This window comes from Mya arenaria, chromosome 10 (assembly GCF_026914265.1).
Source record: "Mya arenaria isolate MELC-2E11 chromosome 10, ASM2691426v1".
In the NCBI taxonomy this organism is placed as follows: Eukaryota; Metazoa; Mollusca; class Bivalvia; order Myida; family Myidae; genus Mya; species Mya arenaria.
In genome coordinates, this window is record NC_069131.1 from 27,867,543 (window position 1) to 27,894,776 (window position 27,234).

At 33.8% G+C, this 27,234-nt stretch overlaps 1 protein-coding gene across 5 annotated transcripts; it reads left to right on the forward strand.

Moving 5' to 3' along the window:
• The first annotated feature begins 629 nt into the window (after window positions 1-629).
• Window positions 630-26,757, forward strand: LOC128205813 (delta-like protein A). 5 transcript variants are annotated; one of them, XM_052907794.1, is made up of 15 exons: window positions 630-988; window positions 1,544-1,646; window positions 8,188-8,257; window positions 8,409-8,461; window positions 9,195-9,245; window positions 10,202-10,334; window positions 11,668-11,796; window positions 12,650-12,777; window positions 14,763-14,831; window positions 15,243-15,413; window positions 16,107-16,217; window positions 16,699-16,809; window positions 21,328-21,471; window positions 23,228-23,360; window positions 26,069-26,757. In XM_052907794.1, exons 4-15 carry the CDS (start codon window positions 8,455-8,457, stop codon window positions 26,268-26,270), a joined length of 1,389 nt encoding a protein of 462 aa, XP_052763754.1. In that variant the 5' UTR covers window positions 630-988; window positions 1,544-1,646; window positions 8,188-8,257; window positions 8,409-8,454; the 3' UTR covers window positions 26,271-26,757. The 5 variants fall into 5 exon arrangements, with proteins under 5 accessions (XP_052763754.1, XP_052763755.1, XP_052763756.1 ...); XM_052907797.1 differs by lacking the exon at window positions 630-988 and adding an exon at window positions 1,183-1,304; XM_052907795.1 differs by lacking the exon at window positions 8,188-8,257.
• Window positions 26,758-27,234: the final 477 nt, after the last annotated feature.

Consider the following 27,234-nt stretch of genomic DNA (forward strand, 5'->3'; position numbering starts at 1 on the left):
TCAACCCCCGGTAATTGTTCAGGACTGACAATAATCAACTATAAGAACCCTTGTCAATATTCAACCCCCGGTAATTGTTCAGGACTGACAATTATCAACTATTAGAACCCTTGTCAATATTCAACCCCAGGTAATTGTTCAGGACTGACAATTATCAACTATAAGAACCCTTGTCAATATTCAACCCCAGGTAATTGTTCAGGACTGACAATTATCAACTATAGGAACCCTTGTCAACATTCAACCCCCGGTAATTTTTCAGGACTGACAATTATCAACTATAAGAACCCTTGTCAATATTCAACCCCCGGTAATTGTTCAGGACTGACAATTATCAACTATAGGAACCCTTGTCAACATTCAACCCCCGGTAATTGTTCAGGACTGACAATTATCAACTATAAGAACCCTTGTCATTATTCCATTTACATCAATGCACTAAGGGTCGGTAGCACGAAATCAAATAGGAAGTATGAAATCAGAGGTTTCAGTTTGATTGCATAAGCAAATACAACTATCCAATTTAACATTTCATGTCAATATGGTAGAGAACGCATGCAAGATCTATACCTTACTTTTATAGATTAAGCATTTACGTTTATCAAGTGGTAGAATTTTTGTGAATTAAAGTGAACACAAGGAAGTTTAAAACTTAAAACTTCAAACAGACCGCAAATCGATACATTAAATCGTTCTGTTAAGTCTGTATTGTCTTTTGATATCGCTTTGTACAAATTATAGATTATGCACTGCTATATTGTTTACCAATAATGTGAGATAGAATGACATTGATTGTGTAGATTTCGTGGATTTTATAAATGCACTCATATCGTATTCTTGAAATGAATTGTGATCTGTCTGTAGTTGTTCTTAAAATATTCCTGTTTTATCTGTCATACAATGAACTGGAGTTGGAGTGCGAGTGCATAAGATTTTGAAATGGATCTATACTTTTTAAGAAGAAAGACTTGTTTGGATACAACTTACGGTAATTTAAAGAGCATTTTTCTTATTATCTTTACTATCTTTATCTATATCAATTAAGGACTATATACGTGACATAAGAATATTAAATGTTTAGATAAAATATATTGTCCAATTGGGGGGCAGTATTTTTCAAATATCAGTACTTTAATTTTGGTTACTCAGTTCTGCTTTCAGTTAAAGATACACTCTTACTCCCAAATAAGGTGTACCAGAATTAATACATTTCTTTATGTTTAACGAAAAGGATGAATACTTATGGTACAATAATTCTTATGAAGGATATCGTGTTTTATTTGAAGAAAGGTGCAGACAACACGGTAATTCTACCTTATTACACGATAGTTGATCATTGTACATATTTCAGCACAAATATTAAATACACGGTTACAATCTTGTTATCAGTAATTAATATTTTCCTTCAATGCATTATTTAGAAGGTAGTTAAAGGCTTACCACTCAAAGTTTATGTTTGCTTACGTATGTATGTATTGATTTTGAATAAGAGTGTAGGATTAGTCACTTAGGTAAATAAACTGTTTTTTCTTTTTATCCGTAGCACATAAACTACAAGCCGGGAACCAAATTCATCACGTTTGGTATTATGAGGGAATGTTAGTTTAACAGATTCAACACATTTATTAAGTAATATGAACACAAAGGTATTCTTCATTACATGATAAAAATATAATTCAACTATACATATATACAATGATAACACAATAGGTTTGAATGTGAGACACGACAGATGAATAATATAATCACTATTAATTATCAGTGTTTTACATAATAAATCTGTATTAAATATTGTTTAAATTGACATTGAGAATGGACAAACAGGCGTTTAACAAAATATTTAAATTCTGTTTGTCACGAAGAGGACATATCATATGACAAACATGTACTTTGAAAAGAATTAAATTGAATGATGAAAAGAGTTAAATTCTAAACGTAAGCCTTAACTAAGTGAAATGGTTACAAAACAATATTTACAATGTTATGACGACGTTCGAACCCTTTAGAAATATTTTTTTACAAATATGTTGAATGGTATAGTTCGTGTTTTGCATAAGGTCAATAAATTTCATCATGCTAGGCCTAACAGAGTATTTTTGTTTTAAATATATTTTACGTAAATCAGTAAATACCTTACAATCACAAACAAAGAGAAACACATCTTCAATATCACCATTATTCATACCCGAACAACAAACAAACAAACAATAGAATTGCTTATAATCAACGCTATTGCACCATGCAATAGCATTGATTTTAAGCAATTATATTGTTTGTTTTTATATCCGTTCAATCGTAGCACATAAACTACGAGCTGGGAACCAAATTCACCACGTGAGATTTTATGAGCGAATGTTAGCTGTAACAGACTAAAGGACTAAAGTCAGCCGTTATTGATTTTAATAAGGTGAATCGGTATTCATTAAGCTTTGTAAAATTATATTAAAATTAATTTTCGAAATTATATTGCCGAGTGTTTGCGACACCAAAGTCCTATTTTATTGGGTTATGCATTCATTTAAGGAATGGATTGCGGGATTGTCATTATCGGGTATGAACGCAATTTGGCTGGTCAAGGTGTGCGGAGTCAGAAGCAATCCACGCGTACTTTGACCAGCCATATTACGTTTATATCACATTTTATCAAATGACGTCACAATAACGCGGGCAAAGATCAACCACTTGAAATCACTTTTAAACGTAAAATTGAAACACTTATGGCAACCATACAATTAACATATCCTATATAAGTACTTTGTAAAAAGTTGATTTATATTTTACGGGACATGCTGACACAATACAAACAATAACAAGATAAACAATTTGCATGTTTATTTTTATGCGATGAATTGTGGTCCGAGCATATCCGAAAATGTTGCGTTCATCGGATGATAACCGCAATTGCCGAAAGGCAGTTCAAGTAAGGAATGGAACTTTGAGGTGTAAATATACAACTTTGAACTATTAAATAAACCTTACACCGAATTAATAAAATTACATATTATGCCAATAATTGAATTTTGGTGTCTTAAACTTGTGCTGTTTGTTTGTGAAAGATATATTTTGGAATATATTTATTTTTTTTGTAATTATTGATTAAACTGATCAGTATATAGATAAAGCTATAGGTAACCAAATCGCTTAAATGCGAACTTAGTTGTTATCTTTGAGAAGCACTTAAACAATAAGAGTTTAAGTATGAATTCGTAACGTAATCCATTCATATCTGTGCTCAATGCGACCACTGTGCTGTAGTTTGTTTATCTGAATGAGGATAAAACAACTAAACATTTGTTATGTTCAAAATGTGTTCCAATATGCACATCTTTTGATTATTTTTTTTGAAAGAGCCTGATTCAGTTTAAGTTTCAAACTCAGACTCTAGAAGTTAATGAATATGGGCTCTCACACCAATATCACGAAAATACCAATTTACAAGTTTTACTCATTTTGCACATTGAATTATGGCACGAAAAAAAACTACTAATGTTTTACTCTTTATAAAATTCATTCTCTTTTGCTCATTGTTTATAGAGCACAAAACGTTCTTGGATAACAACTCAAAAATTACCAATTGAACCAAAGTACAATTTTTGCTAATGGTATTATATAAAATATTGACACAATATTTATTTAAGGAATGAGTTGCGGGGTTGATGTCATTATCGGGGATATGAACGCAATTGGGTTGGTCAAAGTACGTGTGGAGTCCGAAGTATATTTACACCAATAGTTCATTATTTCATTCAAGAATTGCTAAAAAAATACTTCATTTCCTTAGAGGAAACCTTTCAGTAATCCGTTTTACCCATTCTGTAAATAGAACGACCCGACTATAACCGGAAACATTTTTTTTTTCAAATGACGTCACAATAACGCGGGAAAAGATCAACCACTCAACCACTTGAAATCACTTTAAAACGTAAAATTGAAACACTTCTGGTACCAATATATTAAAAATATAATAAACTAACACTTTTAAAAATGTTTATCTATATTTTACGGGACCTGCAGACACAATACAACCAATACCAAGATCAGTAGCCTTCATGTATATTGTTATGCAATGAATTACGATCCGAACATATCCGAAGATGTTGCGTTCATCGACTGACGAACGCAATTGCCGAAAGGCAGTTCATTAAAGGAATGGAAGTTGAGGTGTAAATATTTCAATAAAATCGATAGGAAAAATCCGATTTTAAAAGTGTAAAAACATATACAATCTTGAATAACTTGTGATGTTAAGTGTTAATATGAGATTGGAATTTGACTTAAGCAGTTTTGTGATATCGAGGCTCGACCTCAGTTTCACGAGAATACTTCAAATCAAATCAATTACTAACTTAACTCATATTACTAAATGCCTGTTAAGAATGATTCTAAAGATTCAGAAAAATAAAAAAAATATCAAAGATTAAATGTTTTCAGACTTCTGTTTTTTACGTATGTGCTCTTAGTTAATATGCTACGTCGCGGTTCACCATTCCATAAAGAAGTATGGTATACAGTCGGAAACCGTTGGGTCGAACTCGCTCGGCTCGAATTCCTCGTTGGCTCGAACTTGATTTAGAGCCCCGATTTCTTCATACTGAAGGCTAACAATCCCGCTTGGCTCGAATTTTGCGACGCTCGAAGTATTTTCGCCGGTCCCCGGGAGTTCGAGCCAACGGGGTTCGACTGTATTTTGCACTATCCTATGAATATACACCAGGTTGCAATGTTTTTTGGCGTTTCTCAGAGTATTTTTTGTGTCTTGCACATAATGATTAAAATTTGCTAGGTAAATAATTATCCCGTGTTATGGGTTACGACTAGGAGAAATATTTGGCAAGTTCTCTTTGTCGTCAATTAAAGACATGCTATGCTATAATGAGTTTGTGCGAACATTCAAAATAATTATTATAATAAGTGTTTCCTTGTACAGATAGAGCTCACCTTAGCTGTTTTGCTAAATGTTAACCAGAAAAACAGAAGAATGGCTCAGATATATCTCGAAAGTATGAAACTGTCAAACCTAAACTTTCATTCAAGATGGCAGGAGCCACAACACACCGAATGCCATCAGAATAACAACATATAGGTAACAGACAACATTTTAGTTCCACACGACAGATTTATAACATCTAGTATCAATCGGAAGCACATCATATTACCGTTAATGATCGTTATTCGTGTCGTTCTAAAAGCCATTTCAAAGCATGACAGCAGTCTGAATATCATCATTCGTGTCGTCATAAAAGCCAAAACAAAGCATGACAGCAGTCTGAATATCGTCATTCGTATCGTCATAAAAGCCAAAACAAAGCATGACAGCAGTCTGAATATCGTCATTCGTATCGTCATAAAAGCCAAAACAAAGCATGACAGCAGTCTGAAGATCGTTTTTTTCTTTTCGTCGTAACAGCAATTACAAAGCATGACAGCAGTCTGAATATCGTCATTCGTATCGTCATTAAAGCCAAAACAAAGCATGACAGCAGTCTGAATATCGTCATTCGTATCGTCATAAAAGCCAAAACAAAGCATGACAGCAGTCTGAATATCATCATTCGTGTCGTCATAAAAGCCAAAACAAAGCATGACAGCAGTCTGAATATCGTCATTCGTATCGTCATAAAAGCCAAAACAAAGCATGACAGCAGTCTGAATATCGTCATTCGTATCGTCATAAAAGCCAAAACAAAGCATGACAGCAGTCTGAATATCATCATTCGTGTCGTCATAAAAGCCAAAACAAAGCATGACAGCAGTCTGAATATCGTCATTCGTATCGTCATAAAAGCCAAAACAAAGCATGACAGCAGTCTGAAGATCGTTTTTTTCTTTTCGTCGTAACAGCAATTACAAAGCATGACAGCAGTCTGAATATCGTCATTCGTATCGTCATTAAAGCCAAAACAAAGCATGACAGCAGTCTGAATATCGTCATTCGTATCGTCATAAAAGCCAAAACAAAGCATGACAGCAGTCTGAAGATCGTTTTTTTCTTTTCGTCGTAACAGCAATTACAAAGCATGACAGCAGTCTGAATATCGTCATTCGTATCGTCATTAAAGCCAAAACAAAGCATGATAGCTGTCTGAATATCGTCATTCGTATCGTCATAAAAGCCAAAACAAAGCATGACAGCAGTCTGAATATCGTCATTCGTGTCGTCATAAAAGCCAAAACAAAACATGACAGCACTCTGAATATCATTATTCGTATCGTCATAAAAGCCAAAACAAAGCATGTCAGCAGTCTGAATATCGTCATTCGTGTCGTCATAAAAGCCAAAACAAAGCATGACAGCAGTCTGTATAAGGTCATTCGTATCGTCATAAAAGCCAAAACAAAGCATGACAGCAGTCTGAAGATCGTTTTTTTCTTTTCGTCGTAACAGCAATTACAAATCATGACAGCAGTCTGAATATCGTCATTCGTATCGTCATTAAAGCCAAAACAAAGCATGATAGCTGTCTGAATATCGTCATTCGTATCGTCATAAAAGCCAAAACAAAGCATGACAGCAGTCTGAATATCGTCATTCGTGTCGTCATAAAAGCCAAAACAAAGCATGACAGCAGTCTGAATATCATCATTCGTATCGTCATAAAAGCCAAAACAAAGCATGTCAGCAGTCTGAATATCGTCATTCGTGTCGTCATAAAAGCCAAAACAAAGCATGACAGCAGTCTGTATAAGGTCATTCGTATCGTCATAAAAGCCAAAACAAAGCATGACAGCAGTCTGAATATCGTCATTCGTATCGTCATAAAAGCCAAAACATAGCATGACAGCAGTCTGAATATCGTCATTCGTGTCGTCATAAAAGCCAAAACAAAGCATGACAGCAGTCTGAATATCATCATTCGTATCGTCATAAAAGCCAAAACAAAGCATAAAAGCAGTCTAATGATCGTTTTTTTTCTTTTCGTCGTAACAGCAATTACAAAGCATGACATAAGTCTAAATATTAAAATTCTTTTCGACATATCAGCCATCACAAAGCATAACAGCGATGTTATTATCGCTATTCTTGTCGACATATCAGCCATCACAAAGCAAAACAGCAGTCTAGTTATCGCTATTCTTGTCCACATATCAAATTCAAATTATCGTAATTGTTTTCATGATGTCAGCCATCACAAACTTAAAGCACGATAGCAGTCTAGTTATCGCTATTCTTGTCGAAATATCAGCTATCACAAAGCATGACAGCATGATGTCAGCCATCACAAACTTAAAGCACGATAGCAGTCTAATTATCGCTATTCTTGTCGAAATATCAGCTATCACAAAACATGACAGCATGATGTCAGCCATCACAAACTTAAAGCACGATAGCAGTCTAATTATCGCTATTCTTGTCGAAATATCAGCTATCACAAAGCATGACAGTAATTTGATAGCTATTGATATACATACTAATTCATCATAAAGCTGCATTCTTCTTATTTATTTGTTCTCTTTTCATCTTTATCGTTTAGCCATGTCGAATTTTATACCTTTTAAAACGCAATTGACACCGTTTCGTAAATATTATTGAATAGTTTAGAATAGTTTAGGGTTGCAAGTAATGTGAATACTTATATATGACGATTTCCGTATGACACGCTTTAGCCAAAGTGTCTTTGTTACTATGTACAAAAGTAAATTTGAAACTTGATACTTGATACGTTCTTCAAGTGAATCAGACTACCACTGACAAAAAATACATATATGAAGAAATTTCCTTATTTGACATAGACTATGAAAAAGGCTATTTGTTTTGAGAATTTAACGTTATAATTAGTTATAAACATTGTGAAATAAATACAAAAAAACTTAACAAAAATTCACGTTAGAAAGGTTTCTCTTTTGTTTGAAAATTGTAAAAAAGATATTTGTTTGTCAGAGTATCTCAAATTCATAACCATTCTTAAGCCAAAAAAATCATATAAAAGTCAAATTAGCAATGATGCCATCGACCTCAGGTAGTTTGTTTGTATACTGTTTTAGCAACGTGTCTTTTCGACTTATATGTATGTATTAATAGGATAGTTTAAGACTTTTAATTCAACGATTATAGGTAAGGTGATATACTCTTTCAATACTGGGGTAATTTCTTAATATCTATACCTGACATCACCTTATTCATTAATTATTTATGCTAACAAAGCATCTCGAATAACGACATGAATAATGCATTGATAATCTTTTCAGCTGTTTAATCGTCAGGTTGAAGTACTTTACTTCGTGCATTTTAGGACTCTACAGAGTCTACATAATCTCAGTAAGTTTTTGTTGGGGGCAGGGGGTCATTATCGAGGCAGTATTTTTTCATATAATACATCTTTTTAAACAATTACAATAAATTGCTACTGTTGTGTATAGAAAGATGTATTTTGTGTCATATATTTGTTTATTAACCACTCCATTTTCAGCCACAGAAGAAACACAGATTCAATTTAAATAAGGAATGAAGTTGAAATGTTAGGTAGGTTCTGTCTAATCTTTATTTTGTTTAATAGTATTCTTAGATTTCCATTCCATTCTATTGCTACTACGTTATTGAGTGACAGTATTTAAGTTAAATAAATGTTGTTTTACACCATGAAATCAATATGTACAAAACAACAATGGATATAACAGTTTATATTTGAGTACTCCTGGATATCATTGTCACATCATACCAAAAACCTACCTTTTCTGTATGATATTCGTTGATCTCAATTTAAGGATTTTGGTATGGGTTATTTAAAGATTAATACATGGCGAAGCCAGGCTATTGCATGATAATTTGCCGGAGTGTCTCAAAACGTGGATGATGTTCGTTATGAGCGCATTGGCTAATTATCACGCAACAGCCCGGCTTCACTTTGTTTTAACCTCTTGAAAAGACATGTTGTCTTTCACATTGTATAAGCTTATTATATCATTTTTACCATTTTACCTCTACTCAAATTGTATTCCTTTCACATTTAAGCTTGACGGCGATGAACCAACTTAGTTGCAATTTAAAGATAATTTTTCAGAGTAAGCAAAGTCGGACAAAGCGAACAACATTGTGCTGCCAATTCGTTTTTCCATCAATTCCATTCTTTGTTAACATAAACAAGTTTTTCCGTAATCTAAATGTATATCTGGATTTTCTTCTATACTACTATTGTAACTTTGAATCACTGATATTCTCTGTTTTCAAGTATTTAATTTCACACGTTTTGTTCCAGGACGCGTGTTTACAATATTTACAGTGGTCTTCTCATTGACCAATCAAAAAGGTAGGTTGTTGTTTGTTTGTTTTTTTTGTTTTTTTTTCGTTTTTTTTTTTTTTTTTTTTTTTTTTTTAAATTTACTAAAATGTACTTTGTTAATAAATAACAGGTTTTCCCATTGCGTCATATTTTCTTTCTATACACAGTCGTTTTACTCTCTGAACAAAACACTTTACCAATTGTTTTAAATAATTATCTTGATTAAGTTTTAGTTCAATCTTTTTTTTACTTTACAACGATTGTGAAGAAAGTTATATTAACTAATGATATGCCACTCTCGTTGGCATGATGTTGCGCGAGAGTATGGTCTTGTGTTGTGGGAGAAACCGGAGTACCCGGAGAAAACCCACTTGTTCGGCTTGGTGACCAATAACCAAACTCACATTCTAACCCGGGTCGCTTTTGGGAGAGTGCGCTAACCATTGCGCTTACCGGACAAATAAATGTATCATTGATTCATTTATTGTTTCATTTGTGTACGTGCTTGTCTCTTCCCACATTTCGGAGAATATATACCCGGCTTTACGCAATGATTTGTTGTGGTCACCAAGTTTGTGTCTGTTGAATAAATATTAGTCACAATCTTATTTTAGAAATTTTCATTTAAAAAGTCTCCTTGACTCATAAGCCTGTCTCTATGTTTCCCTTTACTTCTTATACAAATGAAAAGCAATTTATGTAAATGTATTGCCTAAAAAACCCTGTCTTACATTACCAATAAACTATTGAGATGAAATAAAAAAAATATATATCCTAGGACATATAGCGCTAAAAGTGTTATGAAACCTGCTAAACATATGAAAAAAATATTTATTTACAATGCCTATATTTATGTTATAACATGAACACACCTGTTACACTTTAAGTTCAATTTGTATGACTGTTAACTGAAATTGTAGAGAAGGCAAAAATCAGGCTTGTCGCGCATACAGCCATTCAACGCTTTCATTACTCTCTTGTAGTTGAAGGCCAACCAGATTTTTTTAGACCAGACAGCCCGAGTGACCTGTCTGAAAGTATAACCGAAGACCTCAGCGCTGGTACAAGCATTTATAACGTATTCGCAACTGGTGGTAGCGGGCCCTTGATTTACAGGTAAGCTTTGTTGCGAATACTACGCAATATATAGACACAATAATCAATCATACGCATACCTCAAATTTCTACAGATGCCTTCAGTTATCAAACTACGTTACATTGTGTTCATTTATAATAATAATTAGAACAATCTCATGCTAATATGTATAACAAAGTAAGATAATCAACGGTATCGAAACACCCCAATGTTGCTGCATTTGATATAGTCCATAATTAAATTACCTTGGTAACGAAATCATCCATGGAGGTTAATCATTTTTGAGATGATCAGTTTTAGTCTCAGTTGAAGATTTATAAAATGTTGTATTCACCTTTTCACCGGACACTCATATTACGATTTGTATTTAACCCTTCCGAAACGAGATCGTTTTGACGTTACGACTCCGCATGCGCGGCGGCCATTATGTTGACCTAGTTGCTATTTACAATGTACTCATTTAAATATAAGCGAATTTAGTGACCACGTGAGCGTGGCGTAGATGTTCAAGCATTTTTAAGAATGGAAACGAAATTCCAAGAAGCACGGTATTTAACTCGATATTGATCAACATGATCAATGACATAAAACATTAATTTTCGAACAGAAGTATTAAAATTTACGATCTGATTTTTGTCAGTATTCTTATATCATTGGTTTGCAGATATTTACGCAAAAATATGCTCTTTCCAAGACAAAAAAAATAAAAAATAAATGTAAAAATGGTATATCTGTGAGAGTGCAGCTTTAAGGTCGTTTTACACTAACTCAATTCAACATATAAGCAAAACAACCTTCAAGATCAATAACAATAAAACCGACACCGTCATAGAACTAAACTTCCATCATCACCAGCAACAATATCACTAACACTAACAAAGCACCGCCATCAGCAACATTACCCTTCTACCAAACCAATCAGAACACTACAGACATTTACTTCAACATTAATATAGAGCACGATTAACAACAGCACTTTTATCATCTCACCAAATACCGAACATCAACTACCACCTATATATCCACTATATCCATTAACAGCAACACCACATTCAGAAGCAACTACTGAAAAACCACACAACAACCTATATTACTATCCCTACCACCTACAATTCCACTACCAGCACCAAAGTCAAATAACCATCCGACTTGAGACATTTGCGAATCTATGAACCCCTGTGTTCGACGTGGGAATACAAACGTTTTGCTCTCAACAACTGCTGTTTTAAAATACTAATGAGAAATATTAATTTCCTATTTATATTCCCCCCGCTCGCTGTAATTGTTTTCGGCCCAAATCAGACGAACAAAACTAAAATTTGTGTGGTCTTATGTGTTGTTTCTTTACCACAGCATACAATCACAGAGCCCGACTACCCCGGCGTTCACCTTGACGCCAACGACCTCATCAGCTGATCTCTATACACCCAGTGGCACGGCTCTCGACAGAGAAACGGTGGACGCATTTGAGTTTGTTTTTAGGTGAGCAAGAATCTGTGGATTGTTTTACTTAACGAGTAGCGATTTCTTTTAATGATTCGATTTATGTTTAGTGTCGTATCGGTTATACCTCGATTCAATACCTGATGACACATTTGACCTTCTGATTAGGTGTCATATCTATTAGCATCTTTATACATCTAAACTATTCTTTAATCCAGTCTTTTTTATCCAGTCAATTATAACCACGTCCCCCCAGGTCAGGGGGTATACCGGGGATAGCCGGGGAAAAGGGCCGTGTTTTTACTTTCCAGGTGGCCCAGCAGGGCAGGGTGACCGCGGTGGTTTTGTCATAGCGTCAAATTTAGCGGAGATTGGGCCTTATATAAAGTATCTGGGGTGCGGGGGCATTTGGCCGGGGTTTAAGCAACAGTTCATCCCCGCAAGGCGGGGATTTTACCCGGGGTTGGCTGGACCGAAAGTCCCGGCTAATCCCCGGACCTGGGGGGGGGGCGTGGTTACAATTGACTGGTGCATAATATACATATTTATCTCGACACAGTATTTGTGGTAACATTTGACTTTCAATTAATGAAAGTTGTGATCTATGAAGTCATTCGACTTTGTGCTTTTCTAAATTAAAATCTGATCTATGATATCAGTCGACTTCGTGTTTAGGTAATTAATACAATGTGGAATAATTCGAAATGATGAATATGGAAGGTAATGTTTTACACGACGTGAGACAATATCGAACTGATATGTCCACAATTAAGCCAACGAAATGATCTCAAAATTCATCTTAAATATATGGGAATTATTTCTAAAAACAACGGCTACATTTTCTATCCAAACACATCACCATAGTTTAATTATCATTTGCAATTGTTTGCAGTGTGACAGATGGCACAGACACAGTGTTAAGTGACACGTTCACTGTTAATATTTTAGACGTGAACGATAATGCCCCACAGTTTGAAAATACTACATACACAGCATCTGTCTTCGAAACTGTGGCAGACGGTAAGTAATAGAGAAGAGCATATCAGCGCATTTTACAAATCGATTTTGTTGTTTATCTTAAATATATGGAACCAATTGCGTCAACTTAATCTGCATTACAAGGATAATTGTGTCATCTTAATCGGCGTTACAATTACAATTGTGTCAACTGAATCGTCGTTACAAGGATAATTGTGTCAACTCAATCGGCGATACAAGGATAATTGTGTCAACTCAATCGTCGTTACAAGAATAATTGTGTCAACTCAATCGTCGTTACAAGGATAATTGTGTCATCTCAATCGTCGTTACAAGGATAATTGTGTCAACTCAATCGTTGTTACAAGGATAACTGTGTCAAATCAATAGGCGATACAAAGATAATTGTGTCAACTCAATCGTCGTTACAAGAATAATTGTGTCAACTCAATCGTCGTTACAAGGATAATTGTGTCAACTCAATCGTCGTTACAAGGATAATTGTGTCAACTCAATCGTCGTTACAAAGATAATTGTGTCAAATCATTCGGCGATACAAAGATAATTGTGTCAAATCAATCGGCGATACAAAGATAATTGTGTCAACTCAATCGTCGTTACAAGGATAATTGTGTCAACTCAATCGTCGTTACAAGGATAATTGTGTCAACTCAATCGTCGTTACAAGGATAATTATGTCAACTCAATCGGCGTTACAAGGATAATTATGTTTACTCAATTGTCGTTACAATAAAAATTATGTAAACTCAATCGTCGTTACAAGAATAATTGTGTCAACTCAATCGTCGTAACAAGGATAATTGTGTCAACTCAATCGTCGTTACAAGGATAATTATGTCAACTCAATCGTCGTTACAAGGATAATTATGTTAACTCAATCGTCGTTACAAGGATAATTATGTCAACTCAATCGTCGTAACAAGGATAATTGTGTCAACTCAATGTCTTACAAGGATAATTGTGTCAACTCAATCGTCGTTACAAAGATAATTGTGTCAAATCAATCGGCGATACAAAGATAATTGTGTCAAATCAATCGGCGATACAAAGATAATTGTGTCAACTCAATCGTCGTTGAAGGAATAACTGTGTCAACTCAATCGTCGTTACAAGGATAATTGTGTTAACTCAATCGTCGTTACAAGGATAATTATGTCAACTCAATCGTCGTAACAAGGATAATTGTGTCAACTCAATCGTCGTTACAAGGATAATTATGTCAACTCAATCGGCGTTACAAGGATAATTATGTTTACTCAATCGTCGTTACAATAACAATTATGTAAACTCAATCGTCGTTACAAGGATAATTATGTCAACTCAATCTGCGTTTCAAGGATAATTGTGTCAACTCAATCGTCGTTACAAGGATAATTGTGTCAACTCAATTGGCGATAATATGAATATTGTGTCATTTCGATCGGCGTTACTAGAAATTCGTGTCAACGTTTTCGGAGTTAAAAGAAAATTGTTGTGTCACCTAAATCGGCCTTACCAGGAATATTGTACACGTTTTATTTATTATGCCAACAAACAGCAAAAGACAAGCAACCAATGCCTTAAATGTATCAATATTCGAGTTGTTCTCCAACAGCAGAATTTCTCGGACCTTCGCGTTATTAACCTAATTTTGAAAGATACATAAATGTGCATTGTTAAAATAAATAAGGTGCTTAATACCTTTCTGTAGTCACAATTTTTTTTCAACAAGTAACTTTTGAAAATAGGTGAAACTAGAGACTATCCGAGACCTATTGGTGTCCGAGAACTACCCGCCTAATAGTAACGTTGACGTCTAATGACAAATTGATAAAAAATACATATTTGGACGGTAAAAGCAAATGGAAATGAACTTGAACCAAGAATAACGCAATAAAACATATCTAACAATGAAATTTTGTTTACCAATAAACAAAACTGTTGACGTAATTGCCTTTGATAGGTCAGCAAATAAGGTTGTGGTCATTGTTGTTGTTTCTGTCATTTTTTGTTTGTTTTTGTTGTAGGATATTCCGTGTTGACTGTATCTGCAACCGACGCAGATCTCACCACGACACTTAAATATTATGTCAAAGGTATAATTGCTTTGCGTATACTATTCATCACCCATGTCTAAAACAAATAATGCACGTGGTACGTATAACATAAATATTTTTTCTTTTTCCTTGGCTAAAATAAGTCGAAGGCATGTTAATGTTTAAACATTCGTCAAATGTTTCACTTATCAAAATTGATTGGTGTGTACAGATTATTTTTTCGACAATGTGAATGTATTGCTGGTTAAAAATAAGTTATCAACAATGGTTTATTTTTCAAAAATGATTCAACAATCACTTAGGTTTTTGGATGAAATATAACGTCCTGTGTCATGCACTAAACAAGAAACGTTTGCAACTGACCAGAACCCATCAACCATGTGATGACACTCCCACTAAACACACACCCCTCTACCTATCCCTACCGTAACCAAAACTATTTTATTTCAGCCGGAGATACCAGTAATACGTTTAGCATGGGTCAAACTTCTGGGGAGCTCACCGTTGTTACGTCTGCAAATCTTCAAGCTTCTACAACCCCGTCTTATGCCCTTAGGGTCGAGGTGGAGGACAACTTTGGTACTAACACTGGCACTGCAACAATTAATATAAGTGTTAAAGGTGGGTCACTTGCTTGTTGTGCTCTTTGATAAAAGTTTGCAAATGACGTTTACATGCACACTTATTGGCCATTTGCTAAGCGAGCTGTATTGTAAAATGCACATTTTTTGTCGAAGCATAATTGAGGGATTCGTTAGCAGCTGTGTTTACACTGTTTGATTGAAGCAAGTAAGCATTACATGTTCAATGATTTCAACAGTTGGGATTGTCTTTGTCTTTAAGCTAACAGTTCTAATGTATACAAGACGAATACAAACTATACAAATAATATATAGCCTTGCTTAAATGGAGAAACCTGCATAGACTCGAGCACAAATTACACGTATTCCTGCTCTGTATGTTGTGTAATATAGGTAAATATCATTCATGTGTGAAATGTATTTTTCAGCACTAGCCATTTAAGTTAAATGATTATGATAACAACTCTGTAGTTTCGAAGATGTCATTTATTTAAACTTTCTAACATAAAGCCTCAGTGTATTATTCATAAATAACAACTTGAATAAACGAAATCAATACCATTTAAGAGGAATATTAAACAAATGAATTTATGTATAGCATTTCAATATGTGTACAAATATGACAGTGCGACTTGAACTTCTTCTGTCCACTTACTCTATAATCTATATCATATTAGTTTCCCATGTTCATGGTGGAATATAGTTTAATTTGATGCTGTTGATTCTTGACCAGATGACCCATGTTCCCCTCAGCCGTGTTTAAACAGCGGAACATGTAGCATATCTGGAACGAATTACACGTGCAACTGTATGTCTGGCTATCTGGGTGACACGTGCAATACAGGTAAGTTACTGTTATATATGAGTAAACGTTTGTTTAAATAAACCTCGAGGAGAAAGACGCACTAACACAGACTGTCAGCATCAGGATCTTACAGTGACGCAATTCATCTAAAATATTTTCATAAATACAAAAGCATTTTTCGTTATTGTCATTGGTTGAAAAAAATGGACAAACATTAAAGTTGTAATTTATTGACAATCCTGTATTTTGTGGACTGAACTGTTAATTATGCAACCGAAAACAATGTTAATACAATGTTGGTATGATTTGTCTGTGCAAGTGTGGTTTGGACGTAATTATCTCCCCAGCGTTCCATAAGACTTCCATTCTATTGCCTCAGTACATTGAACATGAACAGTAAAGGTAAATCAATGCTTTACATTTCCATACACATTATTGCATGATACTCTGTTTCACATTATCTTTAAACATGGCTTTTACTCATGAACATATATCTCAACCCTCATTGCCATGATCACAGTTGACCAATGCGAATCTTCTCCATGTTTAAATGGAGCAACGTGTGCGAGAAATTCAGCAGATTACACATGTACCTGTACTAGTGGATGGCTTGGAACTAACTGTTCTACAGGTACACACACTCGCTATATTAGTATCCTCGAATTCCCCTCCCCCGTTATAGTTTCCTTCTCGATGTAAAATATGCGTATACGTAGTCCTCTCCTTATGCGAAATGTGTTATCCTTAATTAACCCCCGTTACAGTTTTATATCTCAAAACTGAATAATGCATTAACATACACTTACATGACATGCCAAACTTAGTATCTTCGATAGCCCAACCGTTAAACCGTTTTAGCTTAATATCTCGATTGTAAATATGCGTATTCACGAATTCCCTCCCGTTTTTTAGTTTGATATCCCGATTTTGAATATGCGTATTCACGAATTCCCTCCCGTTATAGTTAGATATCCCGATTTTGAATATGCGTATTCACGAATTCCCTCCCGTTATATTTTGATATCCCGATTTTGAATAAGCTTAAACATACTCCTGCTCGGCATGCTAAATGTAGTACTCTAAAATTACCTCCCTTTGTGGTTAAAGTTTGTTTCGCGATGTTGAATATGCTCGGCATATAAAATGTAGTTTTCTTGAACTTTACGGTTATTGTTTAAAATCTCGATATTGGTCGATCAATGCGTATCCATGCACGATGTACGACAGAATATGTTGCTTTAACGTTATAGCTTGCTTATTCAGTGTTGATGTGCCATGTTTCTTATTTCAGTGTGTGTATACCATGTGATAAATTGCTTCATATATGCTACGTAGTTAGGCAACATTTTAGTTCAAATGAAGACTTTAAACGAAAATAATTTCACTATTTCTTCATCATTTTAAATGAAACACAGCGCAGTCTACGCCGCTTACGGAGCCCCGCCATCGTTTTATTAGCAGAGTTTGATTTAGAGTTTAGCTTTTTTAAAACACTTCGACAAACTTTTTCATAATACAGCCGTCTGACGGAGCACTGTCAAACATTATTTTGGAAACGGGTTTGTCCAAGTGTTTGACGAAATTAATCAACTTATCAAATTCCGGTAATAAAACGGAGGCGAGTCACTTTAAGCGGCATAGACTGCCCTTTGTTTAATTTAAATTGGTGTAGTAAAAGAAAAGTTATCTTTGATTTAAGTCTTCATTTTAAACAAAACAATGCCTTCCGACGTAGCATATATGACGTAATTTATCACGTGTGTGTTCTATGTCTCTGGCGTGTACCCTGTGCCATTAAACGCGGTTTATGTTTAAACTTTTGGCTACTGAGCTTGTTTCTGTAGTTTTTCATTTAACATCAAAAATGTAGTATTCTTGTATTCAATCAACTTTCTCAAACTTAAATGAACATATGGAACTTGATTGCTCAATATTAAATAGCATTTTCGCATTCATTAAACTCATATGTCCTCATTTTTTATATATGTTTTATAAATACCATTTCTTTACCTACCTTTTACATAGCTGAAATCAAATAAGAAGATATATCGGCGGAGTACTGCATTAACATGTATGAATGGTACATGTCGTGGGAATGTTTATAGTACGACTTCTATCAATTAAAATCATCGTATTTATTATTATTTATTTTGAAGAATATTTAGTGCCTGCAGAATGTCATAACATGCATTCATGAATAGTTTTGGCCACTCTACGGTAGTATTTATTTGATGAGGTATTGTTTGAGATTTGATCTTGTTCCTAAAACAAGTTTTATTCCCACATACTTTCATTTTGACATACATTATCTGTAAACTTTGTATTGGCATCAAAGATATTAATTATATCAATACATGTGTATCAAATGCACCAGATTACTCTTGTTTTCGTTCAGAGATATGGCTTGGAACCATCTGTACTACAGAAAATGCCTTGATCAAATTAAGCCATATTATTATGCATCAGATATACTTTCTTTGTATTATTTAGGATCGTATTATTCTTTTGCCTGGATGCAATCACGAAAATACAATCATTTTAGTTAAAACATTGGATTCCGATGTATCGTTGGATATAACCTCTATATGGTTCCGTTCGTTTAGGTTTCCTTTTATTCTTTTCATAATGTTAAAACGATGTTTCTCTCGATAGCTTTATACCATTTTAAGTACATCTAAATTTAAGTTATGTGGTATATAAAACCACAACAATCTGGTAGCATAATTGTATTTGGTCGTCAGCATGTTGGGCAAACACAAGCCTTGGTATTCAACAGTATTGGTGATGTCGTCGGAGTTACTGGTGTCATATTCGTCGAAGGAAACTTTCATATATATCGAATCAGGGTTTGTTATGAATCTTTGTGTTGATTTCCATAAAAAGTATATACATTTGCGAAGCAAGTCCAAAGTACAACATTCCTGCACATATATTCCTCGAGTTGTGCCCATTGATCAGCTGAAAATGGCGTCATGTTTTATGTACATGTTCTAGTAGAACGTATTCCTGTAAGAACCCCCCCCCCCCCCCGACGTGCTAAAATACAATGTTGTTAAACATTTTCTAGTCAAGAAATATCATCATATTCCGCTTGATAATAAGAAATACAACTACTTTAGTATCTTTTTTATATACAATATGTAGTCACCCGTGTCAAAACCCACCATGTTTTAAAGACGTGTAGTGCAATAATAATGAGCTGACGTCACAGTGTGGCTGATTATTTTCATGGCATGGACAGACGTGCGATATAGGTAAACAGTATTTCCACAGCGATGTAGAAATCCCTGGTGTTGTATTTTATTTCTTGAATACCTGTCACACCGTTTTGAGCAGTGATGTTAACATTCCTGCTATTTGTTTCCTGTATCGACTTTATGGAGTAATAGAAAGTTATTATAAGCATGTGGTTTACCATTCCTCACAAAAATAAAAATGCAAATATGATATGTAAACATATTTTGTTACAATGATCAAGTAAGCGAGTATTAAACCTACTGTCAAATTAGATGATATATCGAAACACCTTTATTACGTTTAAGTAGCAAACACATGTTTAACACATCACATCAATACTTGTTTTAAAAAGCCCATGTGACCCGTCACCATGTCTCAATGGACGGTTCCTCCTGTCACGTTATTGATCTAGAGATTCATTGTTCCCTTTGATCTGGAAGGAAAAGAAAATCTTTTTTCAACAATCCATGTGACACTTCAACGTGTTTCTAGGGTAGCTTCTGTCAGGTTGTAAGCTATGAGTTGTATTTCCTTCGTGGGAAGGGGTATATTATATGATTTAGATATCCAATGTGACCCTTTACCATGGATGTTAAGTGGATGGTGGGTCCTGTCAAGTTGTTGACCAGGAGTTTCTTTGTTCATGGTATAGAGGGATTATCACATTTTTTTCATACAACCAATATGAACCTTCAGCAAACTTTCATGTTATGTTATTGGTTTGTTAAGCTTTTATTACATTACAAAATAACTCTTCTATACAGCCTCTTCATGCTTACATTTTCTCATAATGATTTACATTTCTCAGGTAAAAAAACAGTACGTTTGAAACAAGAATGGAATGAGAGATCATATTATTTCAGTGAACCAGTTAAATGATCACTGTATAATTATGCTGGCGACAAACTCACGGTTATGATTGTGAAAATAAACCCTTGATTGGAAACAGTTATGCACCAATATTTAGAATATATTTTAGTAAATCATTGTTATGTATTAACAGTAGATAACCCTTTCAACTCTGCTGTAAGGCTGTGTTCCGAACTCACTTTCAATACATGTTTGACATGCTGAAAACGATAAAAAAGATGCTTTATCTAATGTTTCAATGAATTTAGAAGCGTGGTTCATAGGATGAGTGTTTTAATAGTGTAAGTGTTGCCGGGCCACCTATGACCTCCAAATGGGCGGAGTAGATTCGGGAACTGAAAAACTCGTTGATCCGTACCAATCGTTTAATATATAGAATGCATCTATACCATGTACGTCATCTATATCATCTAAAACAATGCATACATAATATAGTATATAATATAATATGGAACATGTACAAATACTTGCACACAATTTCAGGTAAACAATGGCGCGATCATTTCACAATACATTGAAACAATGTAAATATCTCACGACATACAAAAACCTTTAACAAAATAGATCAATACAAAGTGAACAGATTCTAATAACGGGATTTAATGAATTACCTGCAGTAATCTTACTAAGTATCTGCATAAACGAAATTATAAAGCACACTATAAAAATGGCGTAGTGCGGGTAGACTTGTTGACTTAAAAGTGAAAGTAGTAATCAGTTGATTGGTTAATATAAAACTTTGACGTATTAGTTTAAGGTTAATATACACTATTACTCGATATCTAACAAACTATACTACACTATATGTACAAGTTACCAAACCTAATTAACGGGTCGGAGTAATAATTGAGAATGAGGGTATTTTAATAAAATACGATAACATATATTTAAACACTTTTATTGAATATAAAATTTACACCCTATGAAATTAGCATGGTGTAAGTGTTATGCGGTGAAAAACAAAACAAATCTAAGTTTTACAGACGTAAGTGTTTCACTTTGTTTGAAAATATAAAATGTCTTTAACTTCTGCGTATTCCAGCTGATCCATGCGACCCAAACCCTTGCCAGAATTCAGGCACCTGCAGCATATCCGGTTCTTCTTACTCATGCACATGCGCATCGGGGTTCACCGGAAGCGTTTGCTCAGACATTGTTACCACAGCAAGCGCAAGCGGTGCTAGTGGTAAGTAATTTTGTTTAAACATATTTCAGCAAACACATACTTGTTAATTGAATGTCATTGAACGGGCATGAACATAAGTCCTAATGAAATATTTCACATGTGACCTTATATAGAACACGTGTTTTTGTTCTCATATTCAATTTTTGAAATCCGATTACGGTGAAAATTAGCGTGCAAACGGCTTAGAAGTCAAGTCAAGTCAACAGTTTATTGAGTAATTAAAAACCTCTGTCCCAAAATACACGACATACAAAAAAGGCTCGAGTTGTGTCAGGGTAATCAATCGATACAAGCATAGAGTAAATAAAAATCATGATTACTTCCCCTTAATCTTAACTATTTATGTTCAGAAGATGATGGTATACATAATAAGCTAGTTTTCAGATTGATTTGTGTTTAATATCCCATAAATATCTTCTAATTCAGTACCATTAGAATACCAATTTAAGTCCAACATTCCGGCAAATATATTAATTAAATATTGCCTTCGTATATCATAATATTTACAACACAAAAAGAAAGTATGGTATTCACAGTCTAAAACAAAAATGTTAATATTATCTCGACAAAACCGACAAACGTACCAAGACGGCCAACCAGTCAAAAAGTTTTAAAAATGTTTGATATGCATTTGCATAACAACAATTGGAAGCTTCTCTACAACGTTTTGAAATTAAACTTCTTCTTTTAAATGTAAATTAAAAACAGACATTATTTTCAACATTCAAAAACAGTTAAATTCTATATAAAAATCATCAAAATATATTGTTATTGTACTTTAATTTTGCTTACCTAGTCAGAAATATATAGTAGTTAATTCAAAGGGAAACCAGAGAAAAGGGTATAATCCTAGCTTTATGAAATGTTTTTCTTATCCGACACAAGTCTAAAGGGGCTCATTCATGTTGTTTTTTTTCGTTCCATTTTTTTTCAGACTTCTTATTGCTAAATAAAATGTGAAAAATCATAGTTTTAAAACCAAGATACTGGCAGCTGGAACCCTTCAAAATACAAACATGCAACCTACAAAACCTTTTGTGGCCTTGAACAATTGCAAAATACGACATTTCATGTTCCACTTTTGTTAAAGTAAATAACAAACACACAATCTACAAGACTTTTTGCCTTGAACAATTGCAAAACAGTTCAATTCACGTTCCAGTTTTGTTGAAATAAATAACAAACATGCAGTCTACAAGACCATTTTGGCTTTGAACAATTGCAAAATAGATCATTACACGTTCCGCTTTTGTTAAAATAAATAAACATACAATCTACAATACCTCTTTGGCCTTGAAAAAATGCAAAATAGGTAATTTCGCGTTCCGTTTTTGTTAAAATAAATAACAAACTTACAATAGACTAGACCATTTTTGCCTTAAACATTTGCGAAATAGGTCATTTCGCGTTCCAGTTTTGTTGAACAAAATAACAAACATGCAATCAACAGGACATTGTTGCCTTGAACAATTGCAAAATAGGTCATTCATTATAATTTCAACATTATGGTAAAGTGACCTATTAAAAAACTTCCGATTCCTTCAAATCAGTATACATTGGAAACTATTGCAAACTTATTCATTTCACGTTCCATTTTAATTGAAATAAAGTGGAAACATACAAACTTTAATACATATTTAGCCTTAAACAATCGCAAAATAGGTCATTCATTATGATTTCAACATGATGGTTAAGTTACCTATCAAATAACACTTCCTGAAAATTAGTATACATTGTGCCTTTTCTTCCATTTAAGGCAGCAATGCAACTGAAAGCCCTCCAGGCGATGATGAAAAAAGAACCACCCTCATTGTAGTCACCGTTTTAGGGGGTGTTTTATTGGTGGCTGTGGTGGTTTTTATTGTTTATAAAAACAAACCAGCAAATGTGTAAGTACTTTTTAATTAGAATGTACACGCATTAGTAGCCCTGTATTTGGTTAATATATTATATAGAACAGAACAAAACAAACCAGAAGAGAACATATAGTCCATGCTTCGGTGTATTATACTAAACGGTAATATGCATATTATCGTATTTGATATTCATCTAAAATTAATGATATGGTGTATTTCATTTGTATCATTGTGTATATATGTCTGTGTCTTGGCCATATATCTATTTAAACCATTTGTAAAAGGCCAAAGGCAAGCTGCCGATTTATTCATTGAACATATAAATCAATTTTGGAAAAAGAATACATATGGGGCGCTTAGATTGTTAAAGGTTATAATACGTTATAAATCAAGAGATTACTGGCAATATTGTTAACAGCCTGAACATGTTCACAAAAATGCAAATTCTTAAACTTAACTAAGCTATGCAAGTTGGAGTGTATACACGTGTCCCGACATCTGTCTATGCAGAATAGCAAAGAATGAAATGATATTCGGATTCAACAATAGTCTGTGTTCATAATTTACACTTGCGTTCCTTTCTGATAGTATTATGCAATCTATCTCTCTGAATTTCCAAAATATGTGAAGATAATCTCAATCAGGACAGTCGTAATACAACCGAGCCTGTTGCTTTTATACCTTTGATCTTTCTAGTGTTTCGATAAATCTCTCTTTTAGAAAGTATTTAACATAAACTAAATACACAAACATATTAACACCACACACCACATACATTCATACAAACACCAAAAACAAACTTACACCACATACACAAATACAAACACCACAAGCAAATAATACTTTCATAAAAAATGCTTTATCGTTTAATGACGGTCAGTAACACAAGAGTTCACTGGAACTTGAGTTAACTGGCGAGTTAAACTAGTAAGTATGGCCATAACCTCATACGTGTCCCACCAATAACAATAATAATTATATCAAAATATATATACCTCATCAGAACCCGCATCAATTTGAAAACAATGAAGATTAACGACAAAAACATATAAACTGATTTTAAGAACTCAACGACCGGATACCAATATCACCTGTAAACGAAGGAATTTAGCCGAAGCAACAGTGCTACCTCTTAAGAGGTACGATACAGTCATTCAAAGACAATTATCAGACATAGCTCGCCTTAACAACGTTTAAACTTTTGTCTCCATTTAGTCTGTTAATGAAAATATCATTGGTGAAACTAAAAGGAAAACACAAAGAATATTTAATAAAAACAATGAAACATATATAAATGATGTGTAATATTTTTCGAGATGTTGTTAATAGAGATAATCATAAAGATAATAATGAAATCTCCTTTTAAAGTCCAAAATCTCTTGAAAATGTAAATTTTAAACAAATAACAAAAAAGTGAATTTAATAAATTGGAACAGGAATTTATATGTATCCAGAAATTGGTTTTATTTTTACTTAATGGTCGCCAGTAAATTTTAAGTTTTATTCTGAAGTAATTTTAAATGCAATCGTTAGATTTTGTCTTGGATTTTACAAAAAAAGTGCACACATTATCGGAATTAATAATCATCTAAATGATTTATCTCAATTCTTACCAAAATCTTTATAAAGATAAATTTATAAATACGGAACTCTTAAATTGAAATAATTCAAATAATTAATACAACCTCAAAAAATGCTGCGGCTAGTATATCACCAATTATAAATGCGTAAAAAGTCTGCCCACATACACTTTGGAGAGTTATGAAGAAAATGGAGTCTTCAGCAATATACATATGAATTCATAGCGAATCTAGGCTGTTCTTTCTTAATCTGAGGTCGCTTTATAGTATTCTTAGGTACCATAATGTGCATGTTGGTAGTTGGTATTCTAAAATTGTTAATTTAACACCTTCAACACCACTTATAGTATATTAATCAGTCAACCACTTTTATAATAACTTTGATATAATGGATACAATCCAAATATATTCCACTGATTAATCCTCCCATAATGGATTATTTTGCAGGTCCTTTGCACTTAAAACGTATTTGTGTATTCTCGTCGGCCATAAAACAGATGGCCTGACATTTAAATGAATAAAACTACAATGAACTTGTCAACCGAACATGTTCGTTTTGCATCAAAACTGCATAAAAACACGTTTTGTTTGGTCCGATTCTTTTTTGTTATTTCTTTTTACATTTTTGACAAACATTTACCACTCCTCACTTATATGTTTATAGCAGTCTGTGTCACTGGTTCGTTGTTTTGGCTCTAAACTTTGGTTAAGTTCTAAATGTTTGACCATAGGGCTTGTTTCATGATACCACAGAGTGTGTAATGTAGTATGTGTCATTTATTTAAAACGTCACTAATAACTTATAAAATTGTTCAAGACACAATACCATGTCAGAAGCATTGCTCAAATCATTTAAATCATTTCGATGTTTTCCATCTATCATAACCATATCAATTGGTATAATTTGCAACCCTTTAGAAATAGTATGACATATTGGATTCTTGGTCCATAAAGGTTGCATAGGTGGCCAGTTTAAGTTCAAGTTACAGTGGATTCATTTCTTCGAAATTACTATAATGCAATACCTACCATGCCCCTTTACGGTAATACCAATTACACAACCAAACATTACGGTCAATAGGATTATGAAAAGCTAAGCTTTTTTATAGATGGACCTTAACACCTTTCTATTCCTCAAGTATGTCTTTACATTTTTTTCAGTTCGTTTATCGGAAAATATCGCCGCGGGTCCACTGTGTTCCCAAAAAGAGAGAAAACCCTGAGCAGCATCACTTTACGAATGAATGGTAAAGTGGACACTAGTGTCAATACTGATACGCAGTTTAATAAACAGTCATATGTAGAGGGAACTAGGACCAACGAAGTTAGCAACAATCATTTAACAAGACAATCATCAACATGATGACAACAACATTACCGAATTATATGTATACGCTTCCAAACGTACTGGATTTGTTATCAACGAACTTTGCATCAAACATTTTAGAAGACAATTATCATGTTATTAAATAAAAAAATAAAAACATTACCGAATTATATTTATTCGTTTCCAAACATATAGATATGAAGAATTTTCTTTAATTTCTTTGTTGCTTGTTTAACTATTTCTCATGTTTCACCAAAGTTGGGAATCAGTTCATGCATTATTTGTTTTCTATTTTTATCGTTCCATGCAATTTGTTATTTCATTTATAAGTACACTGGATATTACATATCTTGTTTTTTGTTTTGTTTTAATTGTTATATTTCTCATGGTCACATTGCTAGTCTAAACCTATTCGACACTATGACATTAATAAGTTCACAGAACATGTTTTGATACATAATTTCAGGATGCTGTTTAACATTTGTTTTTGTTTTATATTAATAAAGTCGATTCTACCTTTCAATACATCGTTTGTTAATTCATGTGTAACCTAATTGCCTTATTTTCGGACTTTATATTAACCACATATATGTTCTGTATAAAAGTTTTTCGTGTGCTATTTGATACAAAATTGAAGTGAACTTTCCTATTCCGCCAGCCAGGGCGTTCTTCTCTAACGTTACTTGCCTTTTATTCGTTTTAATATGTAGAATGTATATGTAATTTTGACACTAGAGTTGAAATGCAATTTAGCTCGTGGTTTACCCACACTGACATATAAAGGAGGCAGTCCGATAGAGTGGGTGGAGAATAACAGTCATGCAATGATGACAAAGCATGACTCATACATTCATCAATCGAGTGACAATCATATCACACACAACCTGTTAAAAACTAATCCATATAATGTATTATTAACTTATAAAATATGAGAGAAACTGTATATTTGAAAATCAGCGAATACGCATAGGTACTTTGTGCATATGAAGGTTTGCGAATA

Bases quoted from the DNA above. Each gene is read 5' to 3' on its own strand.
- LOC128205813 (XM_052907794.1), top strand. The intron at 21,472-23,227 runs GTAAGTAATTTT...CTTCCATTTAAG, and splicing joins AAGCGCAAGCGGTGCTAGTG to GCAGCAATGCAACTGAAAGC. The intron at 23,361-26,068 runs GTAAGTACTTTT...CATTTTTTTCAG, and splicing joins AAAAACAAACCAGCAAATGT to TTCGTTTATCGGAAAATATC.